Source organism: Oryzias latipes, chromosome 2, assembly GCF_002234675.1.
Source record: "Oryzias latipes chromosome 2, ASM223467v1".
In the NCBI taxonomy this organism is placed as follows: domain Eukaryota; kingdom Metazoa; phylum Chordata; class Actinopteri; order Beloniformes; family Adrianichthyidae; genus Oryzias; species Oryzias latipes.
This window is the reverse complement of record NC_019860.2, coordinates 22,729,268-22,751,915: the sequence shown is the minus strand read 5'-3', so window position 1 is coordinate 22,751,915 and position 22,648 is coordinate 22,729,268. Positions and strand designations below refer to the sequence as shown.

The 22,648-nt window shown below is 42.2% G+C and overlaps 1 protein-coding gene across 2 annotated transcripts in view; it reads right to left on the bottom strand.

Annotated features, from left to right (window-relative positions):
* Nucleotides 1-22,648, bottom strand: part of LOC101166036 (fibroblast growth factor 14-like) — a 64,870-nt gene extending 42,222 nt beyond the window's left edge. The window contains exon 1 of one of the 2 annotated variants that reach the window (XM_023966232.1): nt 21,382-22,648. In XM_023966232.1, coding sequence (XP_023822000.1) covers nt 21,382-22,027 — 646 coding nt within the window. In that variant the 5' untranslated portion in view covers nt 22,028-22,648. Of the gene's footprint in view, nt 1-7,523; nt 7,963-21,381 lie in introns of those variants that run through there. The other variant, XM_023966241.1, reaches the window with a different exon arrangement.

The window sequence follows — 22,648 nt, the reverse complement described above, 5'->3', positions numbered from 1 at the left end:
AATAGGTTTTATATCGAGTTTTATTTTTATCTGATCAGCAAAACTACAGTAAAATAATTTCCTATTGTTATGTTGAAGGTATAAATGTTAAAATATGACATCTGCTAACTGTATTTAAGATTTTTTTATCTTTAAATCCAACTAATCACATTAAAAGAGGATTTTTAGCCAGATATTAATGAGTAAAAATGATTTGAGTGAATAAATAAGCACAAAAAAAAGTAGTTTCTGTTGCAAAGTTGGATTTCATGTTTCAGGGCAGCAAAAGTTCATGAATTTGTGCAAATTTAAATCCGGTTTAAACAGCAGATGTGCAGCTGCATCTTCCTCTAGGTGGCGCCCTTCTCTTTGCCTGAAGAATGATGGAGAAGGAGCTTTATTTATTTTTCCTCTCTGACGAAAGGCTAAACGTCACCTCAGCTGTGACATTTAAGGAATAGGAGGCTTTTTCCCCGTTTGAGTCTGCAGAGCGGCAGACAAGAGAGGAGGTGCTGATGCGGCGACAGGGAGGAGAAGGAGGCGCAGAGGTGGGTGGGTCTTCCCCAGACAGGAGAACGAGAAAAGCCGCTCTGAAAGCAGCAGGATGAGTCATAATTCAGGGCCCCCGCCCACACGGCGCTCGCACACAGACGGGGAAATCCACTGTTGCCTTGGCAACAGGTGATCGGTGACGCAGGTGGGTCTCCGACAGGAGAGTGAGTGAACACCTGCTGAATGCAGAGGGAGACTGCGGGGTTTGCCTCGCCTCCTCTCTTCATCCGTCTTTTTTTGACATCAGCGAGGAGGAGGAGGAGGGAAAACGTCACGACCCGCACAAACACTCCTGTCCTCCCATGATGAAGCCCTGCTCCATTGTTGTTCTCCTGTCGGCCTCAAGCTCTCTTCAGGTTCCGGGAGAAGACTTCACAGCATGGCAGAGAAGTTGGGATAAAATATTATCACCTCATCGTAACATGGAGCTCAATGAGAGTAAATTCTGAATGGAACTGCAGGGGTGGAGTTGCTTTCTGAGTAAAAGTCGTGCAATCTTTGTTTAAATTTATCCCAAGCCAATCGCTAAAAAGCTAAGAATCTGAAATAAATTGGAAGAAAACCCATGAAACTTAAAAAATAAATGTTCTTTAGCTTTTTACAATCATTTCTCTTTTACTCGTGTTTTTGTTTTTGTGTATTTTATTATGAAGGGCTTATTATATGATTTTATTGCGTTCTTGTTTGTGTTTATGTACAGCACCTTGAGCTGTCCTCTCTTCGTGAAAGCTGCTCTAGAAATAAAATCAATTTGGATTTGGATTTGGATTTGGACCGATTCGGCAGAACTGGAGGAAGTTTCTGTGGAGCTCTGAGGATCTCTGCTTGGACTAGAGGACGGGTGGATTCATTTCAAAGTCCAGTTTTTGGCAGCAACAGCAGCGGTCATGCAAAGACTTCTCAAAGCTGAGGAGGCCCCAGACTTTCTCTGGTTTGATGAGTCAGCCGGTTAAAAAGCAAAACCCTCATGGATTGAGCTGTGAGTCAAACCAGAGCATCGGTGTTTCTCACCGCAGCGTTCCCCTTTTTTTTTGACAGCTCTCAAATTGGACTGATGTCAGGGATAAATTGGACATCCGCTCTTGCTGATTCTCTGGCTCCCACTGCAGTGATATTGCAGCGATCTGGGGCAGAGAAAGACCGGCTCTGCCGTCATCTCAAACCCCAACCCCGCCCCCTTCTGAGGCGTTTGCATCACCGCGACCTGCTGAGCTTTCTGTCATGACTGAGTCACATTTGAGAGCTGGAGGAGCAGAAATCACATTTAGAAAGGCAACAAAGAAAATAAACGCGAAGAAATGAGCTTTTAGTTACTTGCTTAGGATAAGTTTGAACAAAAGAATCAGGCAGATGGTTTCAGATTTGATCTGCTTTCTGCGGAAAAAATAATTTAAACTAAATATGAGTAAAGACACGATGAGAACATTCCTGGATTTTGGGGAAACTTGAACTTTGAATATTTATTTTCTGAAATGTTTTATTTTTGTGATATTTTCTTCAATTTTGTCCAAAATTATTTTTTTTAATTCTATTTTTTTGGGGGGGTTCTTTTAATTATGTAACTTAATTGATTTAGTATTAAAAGCAATTTATAAAACAATTAAAAGCATTAAACTGTTCTGTAGAATGAAACTCCACATTTTTGGAGATACGATTATTTTTCGTTATCCTTTCTTGAAAGGAACTAAAATCACTTTAGCGTGTGCACTATGTAAATTGTTTTCAACAAAAACTTGTAAAAGATTGTTGTTTTTTTCAATTCAGTTATTGCCATTTTGCATAAAAATACAGAATGCTTAAATATATGTCAAATCTAAACCATATCAGGAAAGCTTCTATCCTTTTTATGGTCCTTTTTCGGGATTTTTTCTACTAGATTATTATTTTATATTATATTATTTAATGCAAAAGAAATCTGAAAAGGGTGTTGCTGTTTACTCATCTAATAAAAGAAGGACTACAAATGCAGGTTGGTAGTTAAAAAACAAGTTCCTGAAATCTAAATCACTTTTATTCAAAAATTTGATTTTATTTCTGTTTTTATAAATCTAAAGCACATTTGTCAAGCTCAAGGCCCGAGAGCATAAAATTTTTAAATTTTTGAAAAAAAACAAAAATTGGTGCGTATTTATTCATATCTAGGGGGAATTGGACTTGAAATATTGTATTGGGCAACTATACATTAGGAATACATCATTTAAAATCCCAAATCAATAAACAAACGTACCTTAACTTCCTAGTTTATCCACATTTTGGACAATAAAGTCACAATTTTTTATTCTGAGACGACAGCAGGTGCAACAAAAACAGTTGTGAGCTCCGGGGCTTTTATTTTTTAGGGCCCAACCAGAATTGTCAATAAATATTTCACTTTATTTCATTTTTTTATGTGAAATGTGTAGTTTTCTTTTTACAGTCTGAGAGAAATGAAAGCTTAGCTCTGCTGGTTTATTTGGATTGTGGCGCAAAACCTTTAGTGTCTTTTCACAAAGTGGATTTTTTTTGCTTAGAATAAAATCATAAATCATACATTTCACAAAGGTGCTAAATTAGCTTTTTAGTATTAAAAAACGAGTATTTTAAAAGAACAAGTAGATTTACCATCACAGTTATTTCCATTCAGCTTTTCTCTGTTTTAATAATCAAGTTTTATTGTAAAACTGCGGTCACTTATTCATTTCTGTCCAATAAAGTGTTTAAAATGATCCCAAACTGACAGCTCCAATGAGAACACGCTGATTAAATCATCAGGGTTGCTATCTAGTAAAAATGTTCTGCCTTCATTTCTAACTTGAATCATACTCACGTACAGATTTTTACTGTGTGGAGCTTTGGTAAAGTCAAATTTCCCAGAGGAGCTGCAGTTAAGTGAACCGTCTAGCTGTATTTATCTCCATTTGTTCCTAAAGTTTAACATTTTTAGCTGAAAAAACTCGTGAGTTTGAGCAGCTGCATGCATTTTCGACGTTTTCTGACAGAAATGGCTCGTCCCCCACTGGATCTCCTTCTTGTGTATTTCTTTACGATCCAAAACTACTTAAAGTAGATTTCCGTCCATAGATTTAACTTTCAACAACGCCAACTCTGCCATTAAACCGAATTGAGAAGCAGGTCTTTGATTGGTCAGCTCACATGACAATCAGCTGAAGATTTTCCGCTGATTGGAGCATAACTGACGAGTGAAACCACTTTGAAGACGATTTTGCATAAGATATTCAATACCAATTACTGGTCATTTTTTATTGGTGATTTTTTTATTGACTATCCTAAACACAAACAAAGGCTATCAGAAATAAAAACTTTATTGTGCAGAGTTCAAAACACAAAAATCACCTCTTCATGCCGACCGAGTTGTGTTGTTGCTATTGGGTAACACGCACAACTTGCAGCTCCTCTGGTCATGTGACCGATGGAGGAAATCATTGGAGGGGGGTGTTTTGGCACAACACACTCACTTAATAACAAAAAAAAATCTAGAAATGACACATGCACATATTTTCTCAGTTATTAATTAATAACAGATGCATGAATGGAGTAGTTGATACCAAAATGCTCCATCCTCTCCTTCCTTTAACTTACAGGTGTCAAACTAACCTGTAGCTTTTTTTTGGTAAAAAAAAACAAAAAAAAAAAACACTGGCACTCCCCACGTTTATCCTGAGATGCTCCAAAACTGATTTTATTTTTTATTTTCATGCTTTTATCAGAAAATCCTGACATTTCCCCCTAAGGTTCTGAGCCCCGGTAAGCTTCCATGACAAAGCGAGTTTTTTTTATATTTGAGGTGGAATTTCACACCAAGAAAGCTAATCAGTTTGCAGGCGAGTAAGTCTGCCTGTGCGCCTTAATCCCCCCCACCACCAACAATGACAACATGGCGAGTTCAGCAACGCAGCACACTGAAGAATCCCATCCAGCTGTTAAAGCTCTCATCGTGGGACGGCGTCCAAACTGTGGCAACAAACACATCAAAGGCCAATCCCCCATTATGGGACGGAAATAGTTTCTTTGCTTTACCGGTTCATTTACTTGAGAAAAAGGAGGAAACATCATTGGAGGCCTGTCAATTACACAATCCTATGTACTCATAGGTGAAAAGCCGTTTTTAGTTGGTCGTGTCAAACTCCGCTTGACTTTTTTTAAAGTATATAATGAATTTAATGTGTATGTTATGTATACATTACTGCAAAAAAAAGTTTGTTTATGATTATGAGTAATTACACTGTCAAGAAGATGGGGTGATCTTCTAATATCTTCATTAATGTGTTTTTTTTTCTTTTTACTTTTTTAATGAAATAATTTAAATGAATCAAATCAAGTGGTCAGCAGCTGCTTTGGCCTTATCTGGTGAGACTGTATGACTGTAAAGGATATTTATACCAGTCAGCAGTGGATGCAGTTTACTTTTTACAGCCATAAAAGCAGCATTTTGTTTTTTGTGGTACTTCATGGTGGGCAAATTCCTAAAAACTTAAAATCTCTTAGTTGCTAAACATGCTCACTTGCTGGCAATGAGTTTTTATTTATTTATTTATAATTATTTTAGTACTTGTACTTATAATTTAGTAACTTAAGTACAAAAAATATTGATCTAAAATGCTTTGGTTGTTGGTGTAAAATTCTAGGGAGGAGTGAACGCTCTTCTCATTGATAAACCATCTTTGTTCCATCTCATCAAGTGTTTCTAATCTAGTGTAATGTTCTATATTTTCATTGTTGTTTAGTTTTACATTTTAAAATTGTTCCAATTTAAACTAAGAATATAACATTTAAAGACAGAAATGACAGAAACACACGTTAGCTGCAAGTAAAATGCAACAGAAAATGCTAAAAGTAGCAAGTAACTTTGCATTAAGAGTAGTTTATTTAATTACTTTTTGAACTAGTGTTTTCACTGTATAGAAATGTTTAGATAAAATGGTATTGACTGCTCAGAAAACATAAATTACGTCCGTTTTAAGTTAAATAGGTGGTTAAAAAGGGTTAATTGTGCATATTTCTTTTAAACTCTTATGGTTTGTGACTTAAGTCTGCTTGATTTTTAAACAAAATGAGACCAAATGACCCTTTATGTCGAGCCAAGACGAGACAAAACCTGAAGAAGCATCAAACACGAGGAATAAAATGTGTGAGTGGACTTAAAGACGACAGGAGACACAAGAAACCATTGGATGAAGTGATGGAGACCAAACCAAAGCGAGCCAAAACACCACAAATAAACAAAACTAAAGCCACAGATTCTCACATCTCAAAACGTGTAAAAATAGTCGAGTCACAGAAATCCACTGACAGCTGTGCAACAAAGCCCTGCCGACAGACGCTGGAGAGCATGAAAGCCACAAGAGGCTGACTCACTGAGTTATTTGTGCTCTCAGCGATACTTCAGAACAGAAGGTCTGACCATCAGAAAACTTTAGCCCTTAATACAAAACACATATTTGTCAACATTTTCTTCTCTTAAATGTTTGGAAAACAGATTTTTAAAACCCCAATTTGTTTACTTGATAAAGCACATTAAAGATTCAAAAATCTGACTCAAAAACGGCAGACGTCTATACATTTTCTATGCAAAACTATTTTAAAAAATCAATTTATGATCTAAAAATGTTGAATTTTTACCTAAATATGCTATAAATTTACATCAAACATTGTCTAAAATTGCAAATGTCTTTGCATCAGATTCAAATCCTCCATCAGGTTCTCAAAGCATTTCTTCCAGAGAAGGTCTTTACTTTTACTATAAAGATGAATAAAACAGATAAAAAAAATACAAAGTCAAATAAATTCACCTCCAACCCAGACCAGCAAACGCACAAACCAATCCTACAGATCTCCTTTAAGCACATAAACCTTTACGGAGACGCCGATTCTGCACTTTTTACAGCATCCAAGAAAGTCTGAATGAAAACATTTGTCTTAAAATTACATCAAAAGATTTAAAGAAAAAGAAAAGTCACTGAAAAAGCATAAAATTTCTTTGTTTCATCTTCTAGTAGGAGATTTTATTTACCCATTCTGAAGAAATGCACTAAAATACACAAAAAAGTCGTACAATTTCTCAATTTTATTCTCTATACGTTAATGCATTTACTTTTACTGTTAGAAAATGCTGCAAAATATAATGAAAATTAACATAATTTCTCCATTTAACCTTCTAATGTGTTTTTTTAATTTTTTTAATTTTAATAAATGCATGAAATATCCTGAAAAGTACATATGCCTCCAATTCATGTACTAATATTTGATTTTGTTCACTTTCATCATTAGAAAACACACTAAAATGCATTGATAGGTAATCACATTTTTTTTATTTTTATCTTCTATGTGATTTTATTTACTAAAATTCTTAAAAGATTCACTAAATCACCCTAAGAAGTTATCAAATTTCTCTGTTTTATCCTCTCTATATGTATATGCTTTTACTTTTTCTTTTAGATAATGCACTTAAGTACACTACAAAGTTATTTTTTTCTTATTTTCACCCTGTAAAATGCTAATTTATTTACTTTTATTGCAAAAAAATACATTGAAAAGTCATCTTCATTTTATCTTCTAATATTCAATTTTAATTTTCTAACTTTTAACATAAAAAGACACATTAACAAACACTGAAAAGGGTAAATGATGTACTTAAAAATGTTTAATAGTTAACCCTAATTTGGATGAGATTTACATAAATATTTTTATCCAACTATGTTTGGAAATGTCCAGCGAGATTCTTTTACTTGGTAAAATTCAGCAAAAGTCAGAAAAGCAAACAAAATGGGATGAAATAGTTGCATAAAAATCTTCATACTGAATTTTTTGCAAAAATAATTTAAGAGAAAGTGTGTTTAGTTGTGCTCCAGTTCTAAAAAACAAAAAAAAAAACTGCATCAGAACGAAACTGCAGCAAACTCTGAATGTCTGATTAAAGTTTTTGTCAGGAAAAAAAGCGTTGGGAAGTTTTTCTGTTGCATCCAAACTGAAGCTTTTCTGTCGTTCCTTCTTACCTGCTTCACTTTTACCCAGAGCGGCTCTGATTCTCCTCTCTGCTACCCTCAGAATCACCTCAAAGTCCATGACCCTCAGACTGGAAACCAGTCTGCTGAAATCCTCCAGACCCCCACCAGCCTAAGCAGAGCCAGACTCCCCCCTCAGAGTCTCAGATCTGGAGATAGTTGTGGGCGGGGCCTTCATTGGGCAAAGGGTCAACGCGGACGACCGATATTTATTTGAATGTGAGAGGAAAAACAAAGATGTGCAGAAAAGGGTTTGATCTTTGTTTTTTTTTTGCATTTCTGATAAAGTTTATAAAAAGTTTCTCCAACATTGCGAGCGGAAACACGCCGTCTGCCATTCAGCTCTTTTTCAAGAGTTTCAAGAGTTCCCATCAGGCTGCTTCTTATCTGTGAAAACACTTCTGTGTGGAGTCTTTCATGTCCCGAGCTCTTGGAAAAATGACACTCAGCACCCCCCAACCCTCTTATAGCAGATATGTGGCGCTTTTGCTGTCAGCCAATGCCCCCCCCCCCCCCCCCTTCTCTAATACTTCATTCCTCTGAGTACTTTTTAGAGTCAAATGCAGAAGAAAATCAACTTTAGCCTGAGTGTGTTTCTATTCAAAAGCAGCCCTACCGATTCAAATCTATGTTTAAAGATATGTCACACCTGTTCTACAAACTCGTACCAATAAAGTTTTATCTAAATACAGAATAACACAGGTTTATGTCGTTTATGACTTACTACGCTGTGGTGGGCTTCCGATTCATGAGGGCACTAAAGGAACATGCCACTGCATTTTTCACAGTAAGACCACCTTGAACCAGGTCCTGTTCAAAAACTACAGGGCCTGGACTGTTCAAATCTGGATTAAAGTATAATTTAGATGGTAAGGAGTACAGTAAACACAGTTTTTGATTTGTGAAAATGTGACATAGGATGATTTTTATCGAATTTTATGCGCTGAGTTCACCTTAGACCAGGTCCTGTTCAAAAAGCCACACGACCTGGACTGCTCAAACCTAGATTAAAATATGCATTATATACTAAAGAATACATTGAACACAGTTTCTGACTATCTAAATCATAATTTTAATCCAGGTTTGAGCCGTCCAGGTCCAGTGTTTTTTGAACGGGACCCGGTTCTAGGTGATCTTAGTGCGACAAATGCGATCAAATAATCCTATTTCCCATTTTCACAAATCGGGTAACAGTTTCACGAATCAGACAACTGTAATTAATGTATTCTTTACTATCTTAATTATAATATAATCCAGGTTTTTTAACAGGACCTGGTCTAAGGTGGACTCAGTGTGTAAAATGCAATAAAAATCATCTTATTTCACCATCCATCCATCCATCCATCTTCCTCCGCTTATCCGGGACCGGGTCGCGGGGGCAGCAGACTGAGCAGAGATGCCCAGACTTCCCTCACCCCAGCCACTTCCTCCAGCTCCTCTGGGGGGACCCCGAGACGTTCCCTGGCCAGCCGAGAGACGTAGTCTCTCCAGCGTGTCCTGGGTCTTCCCCGGGGCCTCCGCCCAGTGGGACATGCCCGGAACACCTCTCCAGGGAGGCGTCCAGGAGGCATCCGGACTAGATGCACCTCAACTGGCTCCTTTCGATGTGGAGGAGAAGCGGTTCTACTCCGAGCTCTCCGCGGGTGACCGAGCTTCTCACCCTATCTCTAAGGGAGCGCCCAGCCACCCTGCGGAGGAAGCTCATTTCAGCCGCTTGTATTCGGGACCTCGTTCTTTCGGTCATGACCCATAGCTCATGACCATAGGTGAGTACTGGAACGTAGATCGACCGGTAAATTGAGAGCTTTGCTTTTCGGCTCAGCTCTCTCTTCACCACGACGGACCGATAGAGCGACCGCATAACTACGGACGCCGCTCTGATCCGCCTGTCAATCTCACGCTCCGATCTTCCCTCACTCGTGAACAAGACCCCAAGGTATTTAAACTCCTCCACCTGGGGCAAGGACACTCCACCCACCGAGAGATGGCAAACTACCTTTCTCCGGTCAAGGACCATGGCCTCAGATTTAGCGGTGCTCACCCTCATCCCAGCCGCTTCACACTCGGCCGCAAACCGCCCCAATGCACGCTGGAGGTCCCGGTTCGATGAAGCCAACAGGACAACATCATCTGCAAAAAGCAGAGAGGAAATCCTGTGGTCCCCAAACCAGATCCCTTCCGGCCCCTGGCTGCGCCTAGAAATTCTGTCCATAAAAACTATGAACAGAACCGGTGATAAAGGGCAGCCCTGCCGGAGTCCAACGTGGACCGGAAACAGGTCTAACTTACTGCCGGCTATGCGGACCAAGCTCCTACTCCGGTCATACAGAGACCGGACAGCCCTCAGTAAGGCTCCCCGGACCCCATACTCCCAGAGCACCCCCACAGGATGCCACGGGGGACGCGGTCGAACGCCTTCTCCAAATCCACAAAACACATATGGACTGGATGAGCGAACTCCCACAAACCCTCCAGCACCCTAGATAGGGTGTAGAGCTGGTCCACTGTTCCACGACCGGGACGGAAACCGCACTGTTGTTCCTGAATCCAAGGTTCGACTATCGGACGGACTCTCCTCTCCAGTACCCTGGCATAGACTTTCCCAGGGAGGCTGAGGAGTGTAATTCCCCTATGGTTGGAACACACCCTCCGGTCCCCCTTCTTAAAAAGGGGAACCACCACCCCTGTCTGCCAGTCCAGTGGTACGGTTCCCGACCGCCACGCGATGCTGCAGAGACGTGTCAGCCAAGACACTCCCACAGCATCCAGAGACTTGAGGTGCTCAGGGCAGACTTCATCCACCCCCGGGGCCTTGCCACCGAGGAGCTCGTTGACTACCTCAGTGACTTCAGCCCGGGTAATAGACAGCCCCACCCCAAAGTCCTCATTCTCCACTTCTTCAAAAGAAGGCGTGTCAGTGGGATTGAGGAGATCCTCGAAGTACTACTTCCACCGCCCGACAATGTCCCCAGTCGAAGTCAACAGCTCCCCACCTGCACTGAAAACGGTGCCTGTGGAGAACTGCTTTCCCCTCCTGAGTCGTCGGATGGTTTGCCAGAATTTCTTCGAGGCCAACCAATAGTCCTTCTCCATGGCCTCACCGAACTCCTCCCAGGACCGAGTTTTCGCCTCCGCAACAGTCCGGGCCGCAGCTCGCTTAGACTGCCGGTACCTGTCAGCTGCCTCTGGAGTCCCGCAGGCCAGCCAGGCCTGGTAGGACTCCTTCTTCAGCTTGACGGCATCCCTTACTTCCGGTGTCCACCACCGGGTTCTGGGGTTACCGCCGCGACAGGCACCAGAGACCTTGCGACCACAGCTCCGAGCAGCAGCAGAGACAATGGAGGTTCTTATCTAAGAAGATAAGAATCAAACCCACGCCTCCTTGGAGAACTGAGGAAATTAAACAATTGAAGAGACGTTGCAGATCTGCCGAAAGACTTTGGAGAAAACACAAACTTGAAATAAACTATCAATTATACCAAAACCAACTAAAACTATATAATCAAACCGTAAAACAGACCAGAAATTCATATTTTGCGAACATCATTTCCGTAAATAAAAATAATCCCAGAGTCCTCTTCATCACAATTGAATCTTTAATCAACTCAAATGCGAACAAAAACACAATGCCAGCCTCGGCCTCATTGTGTGAGGACTTTGCAGACCACTTCGGGAGCAAGATTGATTCTGTCAGAATGAACATCATAAAAGAACAGAAAAGCCTCTCTATTGGTTATGATGGCTTGATTTTACCTGAGGAAGCACTGGACAGTTTTGACCTGGTTGAAGCTGCAACACTTGGTCGAGTTTTCTCCCAAGTTAATCCAACAACTTGTTCTTTAGACCCCATCCCTACATCACTTTTTAAATCATTTTATGGGTCTTTTGAGAGTGAGATTTTAAATATCATTAACTCCTCTCTACAGACGGGTATTTTTCCTGCTGCCTTTAAAACGGCAGTGGTGAAACCATTACTCAAGAAAACTAATTTAGACCCTTCAGTTTTTAATAACTACAGACCTGTGTCCAACTTGCCATTTTTAAGTAAGGTTTTAGAAAAACTTGTTTTTATTCAGCTAAACGAGTTTCTCTTACAAAACAACATTTTTGAGATAAACCAGTCTGGCTTTAGGACGAACCACAGCACAGAGACGGCCTTGTTAAAAATTGTTAATGATCTCAGGTGTGCCTTGGATTCAGGTCAGATCTCAGTACTAGTTCTGTTAGATCTAAGTGCAGCTTTTGATACTGTTGATCACCTGATCCTTGTAAACAGACTTAAAAGTCTTGGCCTTTCAGGGACTGTTCTCAAGTGGTTCGAGTCGTATCTCATGGAGAGAAGCTTTATGGTAAGCATGGACACATATTTTTCTGGGGTCCATGAAATTAATTGTGGTGTGCCTCAAGGTTCCATCCTGGGCCCCTTGCTTTTTAACATTTACATGCTTCCTCTGGGGAATGTCATCAGGAGCCACAACATCAGTTTTCATAGCTATGCTGATGATACCCAGCTGTACATAGCTATGTCTCCTGATGACACAAGACCAATAGAAGCACTTTTTAACTGTATTTTAGATGTAAAATTATGGATGGCAAATAATTTTCTGCAGCTCAACCAGGAAAAAACTGAAATTTTAGTTATTGGTCCTGAAGCCAAGAGGGAGAAACAGTTTCTGAAGCTACAGGAACTTTCCTTAAGTCATTCGCAAGCAGTCAGAAACCTGGGTGTTATTTTTGACTCTAAGCTAACTTTTATCCCCCATATAAAACAGGTGGTTAAAACTGGTTTTTATCATCTCAAAAATCTGGCTAGAGTCCGCCCACTACTCTCTCTTGCTAATATGGAGATGCTAATGCATGCTTTTATCATGAGTAAAATTGATTACTGTAACGCCCTGCTTGCTGGTCTTCCAAAAACAAATATTAGGAACCTTCAGCTTCTCCAGAATTCTGCTGCACGAGTTCTTACAAAGACCAGGAGGCGGGCTCACATCACCCCAATTTTAAAATCCCTGCATTGGCTCCCCATATGCTTCAGGATTGATTTTAAGATACTTTTAACAGTTTTTAAATGTCTTAACGGTCTTGCGCCTTCTTATTTATCAGATCTTTTAGTAAGATATGAACCCTCGCGGACCCTGAGATCCTCTGGCACTGGTCTGTTAACCATTCCAACTGTAAAAACTAAAACCTATGGAGAAGCTGCATTTCAGCACTATGGTCCCCGCTTATGGAACAGTCTGCCAGAGGGCCTGAGAGCCGCAGAGAGCATTGATACTTTTAAGAAAAGGCTCAAGACCCATCTTTTTAACCTGGCTTTTAGCTAATTTTTATTTATTATTTATTTATTTTACTACTTTTATTTATTTATTGTTATTTATCTATATGTATTTTCTATTTTTATTTTATTTCTTTATCCATTTTATCTTGTTTTATGAACTTGAACCTGATTTTTAACGTGTTATTTTAATTTACCTTATTTCAATGTTTTATCGTTTTTATCAATATGTTTACTTTTTGATTCTCAATTTTTATTCATTTTTATTTCCGGTGCTTCCTCAGCTGGAACCTCTCCCTCTTGGACGGCTGCTGTTCAGCCGCTGCGGCTCTGGGTGGGGACCTGCATCACCGCTTAGCTGTGGTGGAGCGGTCCCCGCCTGTGATGTTGCATTTGGCCGTCTATGCGGCTGTTCACAGGGGGGGAGGTTCCAATTATTAGCGTTTCCCGCATCATGTTTTTGTGCTCAGCATATGTTTTACAGCCTATTTTTCATTGTCATTTTCCATCAGTTAGAGAGTGGGAGGTGTGAAAGGCGTGGGGGGCTAGGTACGGGGAGGGGGGCCCTATTATTTATTTATTTATTTATTAATGCTTGCTTGTTTTTATATTTTGTTGTTTTAATGTAAAGCACTTTGTGTTATATTTTTATATGAAAAGTGCTTTATAAATAAAGTTTGATTTGATTTGATTTGATTTGATTTTGGAAAACATGGTCCACTCGGACTCAATGTCCCCAACTTCCCTCGGTACCTGTTTGAAGTTCTCCCGGATGTGGGAGTTAAAGACTTCCCTGACGGAGGGCTCAGCCAGACGTTCCCAGCATACCCTCACAGTACGTTTGGGTCTTCCAAGTCTTTCCGGCCTCCTTCCCCGCCAGCGAATCCAACTCACCACCAGGTAGTGATCGGTGGACAGCTCCGCCCCTCTCTTCACCCGAGTGTCCAAGACACAGGGCCGAAGGTCACCTGAAACAACTACAAAGTCGATCATTGACCTCCTGCCAAGGGCGTCCTGATGCCAGGTGTATTGATGGACACCCTTGTGCTCGAACATGGTGTTCGTTATGGACAAACTATGACGAGCACAGAAGTCCAATAACAAAACACCACTCGGGTTCAGATCAGGGGGGGCGTTCCTACCAATCACACCCCTCCAGGTGCCACTGTCATTGCCCACGTGGGCATTGAAGTCCCCCAGGAAGACAATGGAGTCCCCCGTTGGGGCACTTTCCAGTACCCCTTCGAGAGACACCAAGAAGGCCTGGTACTCCGAACTGCTGTTCGGCCCGTAAGCCGAAACCACAGTTAGAGACCTGTCCCCCACCCGGAGGCGGAGGGACATGACCCTCTCGTCCACCGGGGTGAACTCCAACGCTTGGCGGCTGAGCTGGGGGCTCACGAGTAAGCCCACGCCAGCCCGCCGCCTCTCACCTTGGGCAACTCCAGAGTGGTAGAGAGACCAACCCCTCTCTAAGGACTGAGTTTCAGAGCCCAGGCTATGTGTGGAGGTGAGCCCGACTATATCTAGACGGTATCTCTCAACCTCTCGCACAAGCTCAGGATCCTTCCCGCCCAGAGAGGTGACATTCCATGTCCCAAAAGCCAGGTTCCATGATCAGGGTTTGGGCCGCCGAGGCACCCCCCCTCGACTGCCACCCAAACCACATATCACAGGCCCCTTTTGAGGTCTCCTACGGGTGGTGGGCCCATGGGAGAGTGGTCCCACGTCGCTCCTTCGGGCTGTGCCCGACCGGGGCCCGTGGGAGGAGCCCCGGCCACCAGGCGCTCGCCTGCGAGCCCCGACCCTGGGCCTGGGTCCAGAGTGGGGCCCCGGTGACGCCAATCCGGGCGACGTAATCGGGTCCTTGTTGTTTCTTTTCATCAGGGGTTTCTGAACCGCTCTTTGTCTGGCTCGTCACCCAGGACCTGTCTGCCATGGGAGACCCTACCAGGGGCTTAAGCCCCAGACAGCTTAGCTCCTTGGATCACCCGAGCTCTCAAACTCCCCCACCACGTTAAGGTGGCGGTTCACGGGGGAGTCCTATTTCACATTTTCACAAATCAGAAGATGTGTTGAATGTATTATTTACTATCTAATTCATAATTTAATCCAGCTTTGAACAGTTCAGGCCCTGTGGTTTTTGAACAGGACCTGGTTCTAGGTGTTCTTAGTGTGAAAATTGCAGTGGAATGTTCCTTTAGTGCCCTCGCGAATCGGAAGCCAACTTAAGCGTAGTTTCCATATTATTGCAGTGATAATGGAGGAGCAGCACACACAAAAGTGTGGGAATATTTACCCGTTTAATGCATCAATTTTATTAAATATATTTATGCTTCCGTTGTATTTCTGCAAAAAATTTGACCCCCGCCACAAACTCAAAGGCTCAGAGAGATAAGCTTGTACCCGGAAAAAAGGAATTTTTGATATCAAGAACAACCCGTCCCCCCCAAAAATAATTATGACATCACGGCAGCAAAAATCATCCAAAAAAAATGAATGGGATGAAAAAAAAATGTTTCAAAATCTACTAACGAAACCAAAACACACATGTTGGGGATATCCAAACGAAGTTTGGGTAAAATTATGGGATGGACACAGGACCTATGGCTTGGCAACCATCTTGGGGCAAATTGAGAATTGTGTTGTTGTTGTTTTTTTTATCACAATATGGGAAAGAAAAACTTGTTAGAGCGATCTTCATGGAATTTCATACAACGCCAGCAGGATTTGTTGACGCTTGATGACAGGAAGAGGCAGCCATCTTGTATTTTTTTTTTAAATCACCTTCAGTAACTTCCACAAAGTTAAACTCCTTCAAGGGATTTTGATCTGTCGCCTCTGAACTCCTCGAGCATCATTAGAAAGCTTATTTGGAAAATATTTTGGTTTTAAAGTCTGTTGATTTTGAACGGCGACAGCGGGGCGAGCTCACCAAAGTGGCGTTCCCCCGTTGCCCGCACATTTTTACTGGAATATAGGGAAAATTTTACTATGTGAATCCTTGGCTCAAGCCCAACTAAACGACATAACATACATTATAAAAATATTAGGAATGTGGGCGTGGTTATCAAAAAACCTCTGTTACCAAGGAAATCCAAAGATTTACTTTTGCGAATTCTTCTAAAAATTTGATGAACCTGTCCGTCACCCCCACGGGACCAAAAAATAAAATGGTTGTTATGGAGATAAAACCAACAGAAAAGCCGGCATTTTGAAAAGAAAAGTGGTGTTTTTATGAAGTTGTCACATGCAGCTCTGACCAGGGTGGTAGAGGTAGGTGTGAGTGGGGGGGGTGATGGGTCTAAAGCAACCTCTTAGCCAGTGAGGGCCGGGTCACTGAGGTGGGGGGTGCAGCAAAGGGCAAAGGCAGTTATCACCTGTGGCCCATACAACGCTGCATGCAGTTTTGACACTGATAGTTTTATTTAGCAGTTATGTTTAATTTACAATTGATAGAGGTATTATATTACTGTTCATTTTATAAATGTCATGGTTTGGGTTTCTTTAGTCTTGGTTTTTGATTTATTTCTTGTTCTGTCATGTTTGGTTCTGTTTCCTGTTTTATTTTGAAAGGTGTTCTGTTTGGTCATGTTCCTGAGTTTTACTTCCTGGTCCCTATCTGTCCTGATCTTGTTCACCTATGTCTTGTCTGCCCTGCCTGTATTTAAGTCTCGTCTCTCCCTTCCTCTTGTGCTGGTCCATTAGCGTCTCTAACGTCTCTTAACGTCTTCATGTGTCTTCGTCCCTTCTGCCTAGTCCATGTTTCTTGCCCCGCCACAGTAAGTTTTGTTTTATTTTGTCATGCTGCTGGGCAGCGCTTTTTGTTTGTTAATAAACCCTCTAGTCCTGAACCCGTTTGGCTCCCGTCTCTGCGTCTGGGTCCTACCGGCTCTCGAGCCCCCTTCACCGTGACAATAAATATAATATGAATTGGTTGGATACTCAGTTCTGATGTGCTGCAGCGTGTCCATTAGAAAGTTTCAGAACTTTCCCTCTGAAATGATGCTTTGGATCACTTTACCTGATGTTTACCACTTTCCCCAGCTGGTTAGTCCTCATCACCAACGGTTACCATGACAACGCGTCATCCACATGTCACACAGTTCCTTTCTTGTGAAATTTTTTTTTAAAGAATAGCAAGATTTGTCTTTTTATATGATTTTAATGTATAGCGCTCTGGTCAACTGGATTTTTACATGCGCCATCATTTACTTTAATTTATTTAACCCTGATTAAACTGAGTTTGTTTAAACCCGTTCATTTGTTCTGCAAAACTGTTTTCAATCTTGATGCAAATTTCTAAAATACTACATGAAACAAAACCAAAAAAAAACTTTGATTTTAGAAATGGAAAGTCCACCTCGATGAAATCGGTGAAGCGGTGAGCGCGTTTGGAAAGTTTTCTGGGGCTGCGTTACGTAAGATGACATTCCCATTGAGTTTGACAGAAGCAGATCAGAGCTGCAAAGTCGACGGACTTTCTGCAGACTTAGTGAATTCAGGACCTGAGCTAATGAGTTCTCAAACACCCGACCACACACAGCCCAGGGGTGACTGCAGAGGACACGCATCACTGTGACTTCCTGCCATTTCGCCAACTTATCATGTTTGAACACAGCTAAAACAGTCCAAACACAGAGCCACATTTCTGATGCATTTAGGCTCCAACAAACCTGTGAAAAACCAGAAAATCCTCACAGTTTACACTGGAACTTTGAGTTTGACACGAGAGTCCGTGAACATTTCCAGAAGCAGATGGAAGCCGGCACGAACCCCGCTGCTGTTTGAATAAAATATAAAGGATGATGCCTTAATGGCAATTCTCCAAAGAAGGTGGGCTGGGAAGTGAGTGCATGAGAGCGCACGCTTTCCAGTGCTCTAAAAAAAAAGTGAATGTCTCTATCTGGGGCGCATCACCTGGGACGTAAGACAATGTGCAACACAGAGCTTTATTCTCCTTAACGGTGAAAGAGTTGTTCGTGGAGAGGAAACAGATCCATTGACAACTTTCTATTCAGACGTTTCCAGAGATTAAAATCTCCTCCCAGTCAACTCAATAAATTATTTAGTAATAAAATCCATTTCGGAGGGGCAAAAGGGGGGAGCTAGTATTATAATTGGACTTCCTGGATCCTCCTTTAGATCATCTTTGATTAAAAAAAGTATTCTTAAAGGAAAGATACATTTTGTTTTTTAATAACAGCCTAAAGATGGTGGAAATGAAACCAAAAGCTGTAGTTTCCAGAGGTTTGACTGGACTGAAGAATCCACATTAATTACAATTTTTGACTTATTTTGATTTAATTTGTTTCATTGTTTAGATTTAGCAATCAAAATTTCTAATTGTTTTTCAATTAAAATGTCAGAGGAAAACACCTAATAGAAGTGAGACACATTGAAATGTGGAAGGATTCAGTAGAGTTGAATGAGTCCTGAACAACTTTCTTTGTAAAAAATGTGTTTAAAAAAATTAGCTTTAATGAATTCCTCAATTACTGTTGAACCAAACCTGAGCCCTGAGGAACTCCACGCACAAATAAAGGACAAAGTTGAACATTGAGAAAAAGCATTGACAAAAAAAGAAAACTGTAGAGTACATGGGGCCATGGACTGAGCCTTGGAGGACTCCATATAATATGTTTACTTAAAACTGAGACTTGGTGAACTCTTTATAAAACAAGGAGACTTGGTTTACAGAAAAAATCTAAAATTGATCAAAGACGGACTCCAAAACAGTCTGCAGGAACATTGGGGGGAAAGAAGTGGATCAAAACAGACCCCAGAGGAACTCCGTATGTGAAAAAGTTACTTCGGAAAAAAAGGTTTGTTGCATAATTAGGAGGAAAAAATTGCAATCTTTTTAAAAATAAGCTGTCATCTTTGCAGTTGAACAGACTAAATCTTATGATCATGAGAAAAAAAAGGAAAGTGGATTTATGCACAAGTGACTAAATCCTGCCTCTCTCAAATGCAAGTTACACAAAGAAGACTGACAAATGCTGAGTCAGGGAAACTCTATGGCTCCTCATTTCTTCAGAAAGAGGTTGCCCTGCACAAAAATGAATGAATATTGCACTAAAATAAAAGGATGGAATTGCTGCATCACTGATTAGGGAAGGAAGTGATTGGTTTTTGTGCATGTGAGCGTCAAACCAACACAGGTACTTAAATTCCAGCTACTCAAAAAAACAGCTAGTGAGGATAAAAGAAAATGAAAGGAGTTCTAGTATACTAACTGCGCCTTGAAATCTGTCCATTTAACTGCATGTCACTGCAGTGGTGGAAGCCTCAGTTTGTAGATCACACGGCTCCAACCCAGCAGGTCTATGTCTCTAAGCTGGTACAGAGGAGCCCAGAGGAAACAACAACAACAACACAACCGTTTGTGTGACACTTTGCAAACGGCAGGCTGGAATGTTCTGCCAGGAAAAAAATGAAAAGGTCATGTAGTTAGCAGAAGCATTTTTTGGTTCTCACATTTTTAATCTAGAAGCCAGACAATGGATCTGGCACTAAAATCTGCTTTGTTGTCAGAGATTTCTTTTTAGTCCAAATGGGTTTCAGTTAAACAAATACTAGCAATTGCGAGTTTTAATGACAGTAAAACTCCTTAAAAACAAAATCTGATTACCTTTATGTTTTACAAGAACATTGAAAGGTTTCTTCACAACAGAAAAGCAGGTTTCACTGACAGAATTTGGAGGTGTACAGAGAGAGTGCTTGTAGCTATCCGTGGTGCTGAAATTTTTGCCAGCTTGTGCTTTTCACACATCAGCTTCAAATCCGACAGACGACGCTTTGTAATGAGTCACGTCAGAGAGAGATGACTGTTTGCCACCCAAGGACGAGGAGCAGGCATTGGTGGATGACCTCATCCGACACAGAAACTTTCATCTGAAATCTCATTTTGTGATTGGAGGTTTATAGTTTCTTTTTTTATTTTTTAAGAAACAAAAAATTATAAATTTCTTGAACCTGCACAAATTTTGACAGACTGACCTTGCAACCATCAGTTTCAAGTTGTTTCATATTCAATAAAATTAATTTGTTTGGTTTCTAAATAACAATAATCACACCAACCCAAGGAAAATACTCTGTCAAGAGCAAAAATATTCCGTTGGACCAATGAAATGATCTTCTTCAGAAACATGTTGCTCTCTAACACTTTTTTTTAACAACAACCTGCTTTGTTACCATCAAAGTGCGGATAAAGTCGAGGATTCTTTAGTGTCAATCCTTCCTCAAATGCAAAACAAAGCAGGCAATCCAATTTGGTTCAAGTTGTGTTGATTTCCGACGAGAAATCACACTAAAACCTGTACATCTGCACATCAAATGATGGACAGAATTATCACCGTGTAAAATGTGGACCGAAAAACGGAGCCCTAATGAAATCCATAGAAAAAGCTTAGCTAAGTTAAAACTGAGCCTTGAGGGACTCTGGAAAACGTGGAACTAAAACTAAATCCTAGGAGATCCTAGAGTTTGTTTCCAAAAGAGAGCCAAAAAATGATCTCCAAAGCAGCTCGAACAATCACCATACAAAATGTGGACCAAAAAAACAGACCCCTGAGGAGCTCCAAACCTAAAACTGAGCCCATAGGAACTCCAAATAAAACATGGAACTGTTTAAAAAAAAAAGACCCTAAAACGCAACAAAGAGGAACTTTAAAGCAGTCTGCAGGATCGCTGTATGAAAGCGGACCAAAAACAGAGCCCTGAGGAACTCCTCCCAAAAACGTGGGACTAAAACAGAACCGTTGACTTTGTTTGGTTTCTAACGGACTTTAACGTCACTAATTCAGGAAAATACCTTGTCAAGAGCAAGAAGATTTCCCTCTGGTCAATAAAACGATCTTGTTCAGACGCGTTGTCCTCCAAACACTTTCTTAAAACGACAATCAGCTTTTGTTAAACATCAATATACCGATGAAATCAGGGATTCTTCAGTGTCAATCTTTCCTCAGATGGAAAACAAGCCAAACAACACAGTTTGGTCCAATATGTTGTTTTTCCGAAAATTAATCACCAAAACCCTGTAATATCTGCTGTTTCATCAACATCTGAGCATCAAATAATGGAGAGAATGCAGCAAAACATCCTGTTGGGGCTTCAGGAGATGAGATGTTCATGAGATTTAAGGCTGAAGTGGTTAAAAAAATCACTTTCATGGTCCAGAGTCTAAAAAGAGGCCATGTGCTGCTTAATCATGCAGGCTGTTGGAGCCTGAAGGGGTCTGCATGCTGCATTAGACTCCTGCAGCATAACGCGCGCGCACACTTTATTCTATATCTGTGCTAATAAGTTACTGCCCCACCACCACCACCACACACACACACACACTTCTTGCTCCCCTCCCCTCCCTCTCACTTGCTGCACAACTGCGATTGCAGCAACCAGTCCAACAGTGCAGTCTAGAGTGGGAATGCACGTGCGCGCGCGCACACACACTAACACAACTTCCTTCAGAAGCGCGCACCTACAACACTCGAAGAAGTCCTTTAAAAAAAAAAAAAGACTAAACAAAACAGAACAATCTGTAGAATGAAGAGGAGCGCTCCCACTCACCAGTTGGGTTCTTGTTTTTCTTGAGGCTCCTGCCACAAAGACACTGCAGCATATGCGATCCTTTGCTGAAGATGTTGCTCCAAATAAACCGCATGGATTTGGCCGAGACTGGGGAGGAGGAGGAGGAAGAAGAAGAGGGGGTGGAGGAAGAGAGGCTCTCCGGATGCAGCAGCCTAAAATTCACCCATCGCACGGGGGCTGGTCCACCCCCCTGCTTGCATGCCAGCAGAGCCGGCCAGCTGTTGGACTCAGTACTTTGGCACCGCTCACCCGCCCCGATCTGCACCATAGACAGCAGCAGCAGCAGCTGGAAGCCCGGCTCCACGCCCGGATTCTCGCCCGCTTTTTCCAAAAGCTCCAGCAGCAGCCGCCGCGCGTATTCCGCGTCGACGTCCCCCCCGCGCGGCAGGACAACGGCGGCCGCAGCGGCGCTCCGTTCCTCGGTGTCCTCAGCCGCGCTGCTGCTGTCGCCGCCCGGCCGCCGCGGCGTCAAAAGCCCTCGGGCGCTCCTCTTCAAATGGCGTTGTCTGCCGCGCCGCGCAGGAAGAGGAGCGGCAGCGGCGGCGGCGGACAGGCATGCGGCGGCGCTAGCGTGGAGTCGGCGGTACGCGGCGGCGCTCGGCTTCTGCACAAAAAACCATTGCATATTAGTGGGGCTCGCTGGGCTCGACGCGTCTGTGCGTACAGGGGGGAGGGGGGGGCGGGGGGGAAGGTGCGGATCACTGCCCGGTGTCCGTCAGCAGGTCGGTGCCATCACTCTGCCCGCGAGGCGGGAAAGTACCGCAGTAGGGGGGCTCCTTTCCAAACGCACACTCACACGCCGAACACCCGCGCCGGATGCGCGGTCGTTCCTCCTCCAGCAGCCTCTGCGCTCATCTGGTCGGTGCGCGCACGCGGCGCCGGACCTGCAGGTGGACGCGCGGAAATCTCACTTGTGTTGCAGAAGAAAGTCCTCATGAAATACTGATCCGCCCTTCACTTTTTCAATAATCCATAAACTCCATCCAATCCGTCTGTCTCCTCTCTCCTCCTCCTCCTCCTCTTCCTCTTCACCTTGGAGATCAAAAGGAAGCTGCTGGAATGTGGCTCCGGTGCCGGGTCCACTCGGGAACCGGGACGAACTCTTGGTCCCGCGTGCGCCAGAGAAGGAGCTTTAAAGCATTTTCTTCTTCTTTTTCTTCTTCTTCTTCTTCAGCTGCATTAGACACCGCTGAGGACGCACGAGGATGTGCAGTGACTATCGACACGCAAAAAGCAAGAAAGTCTG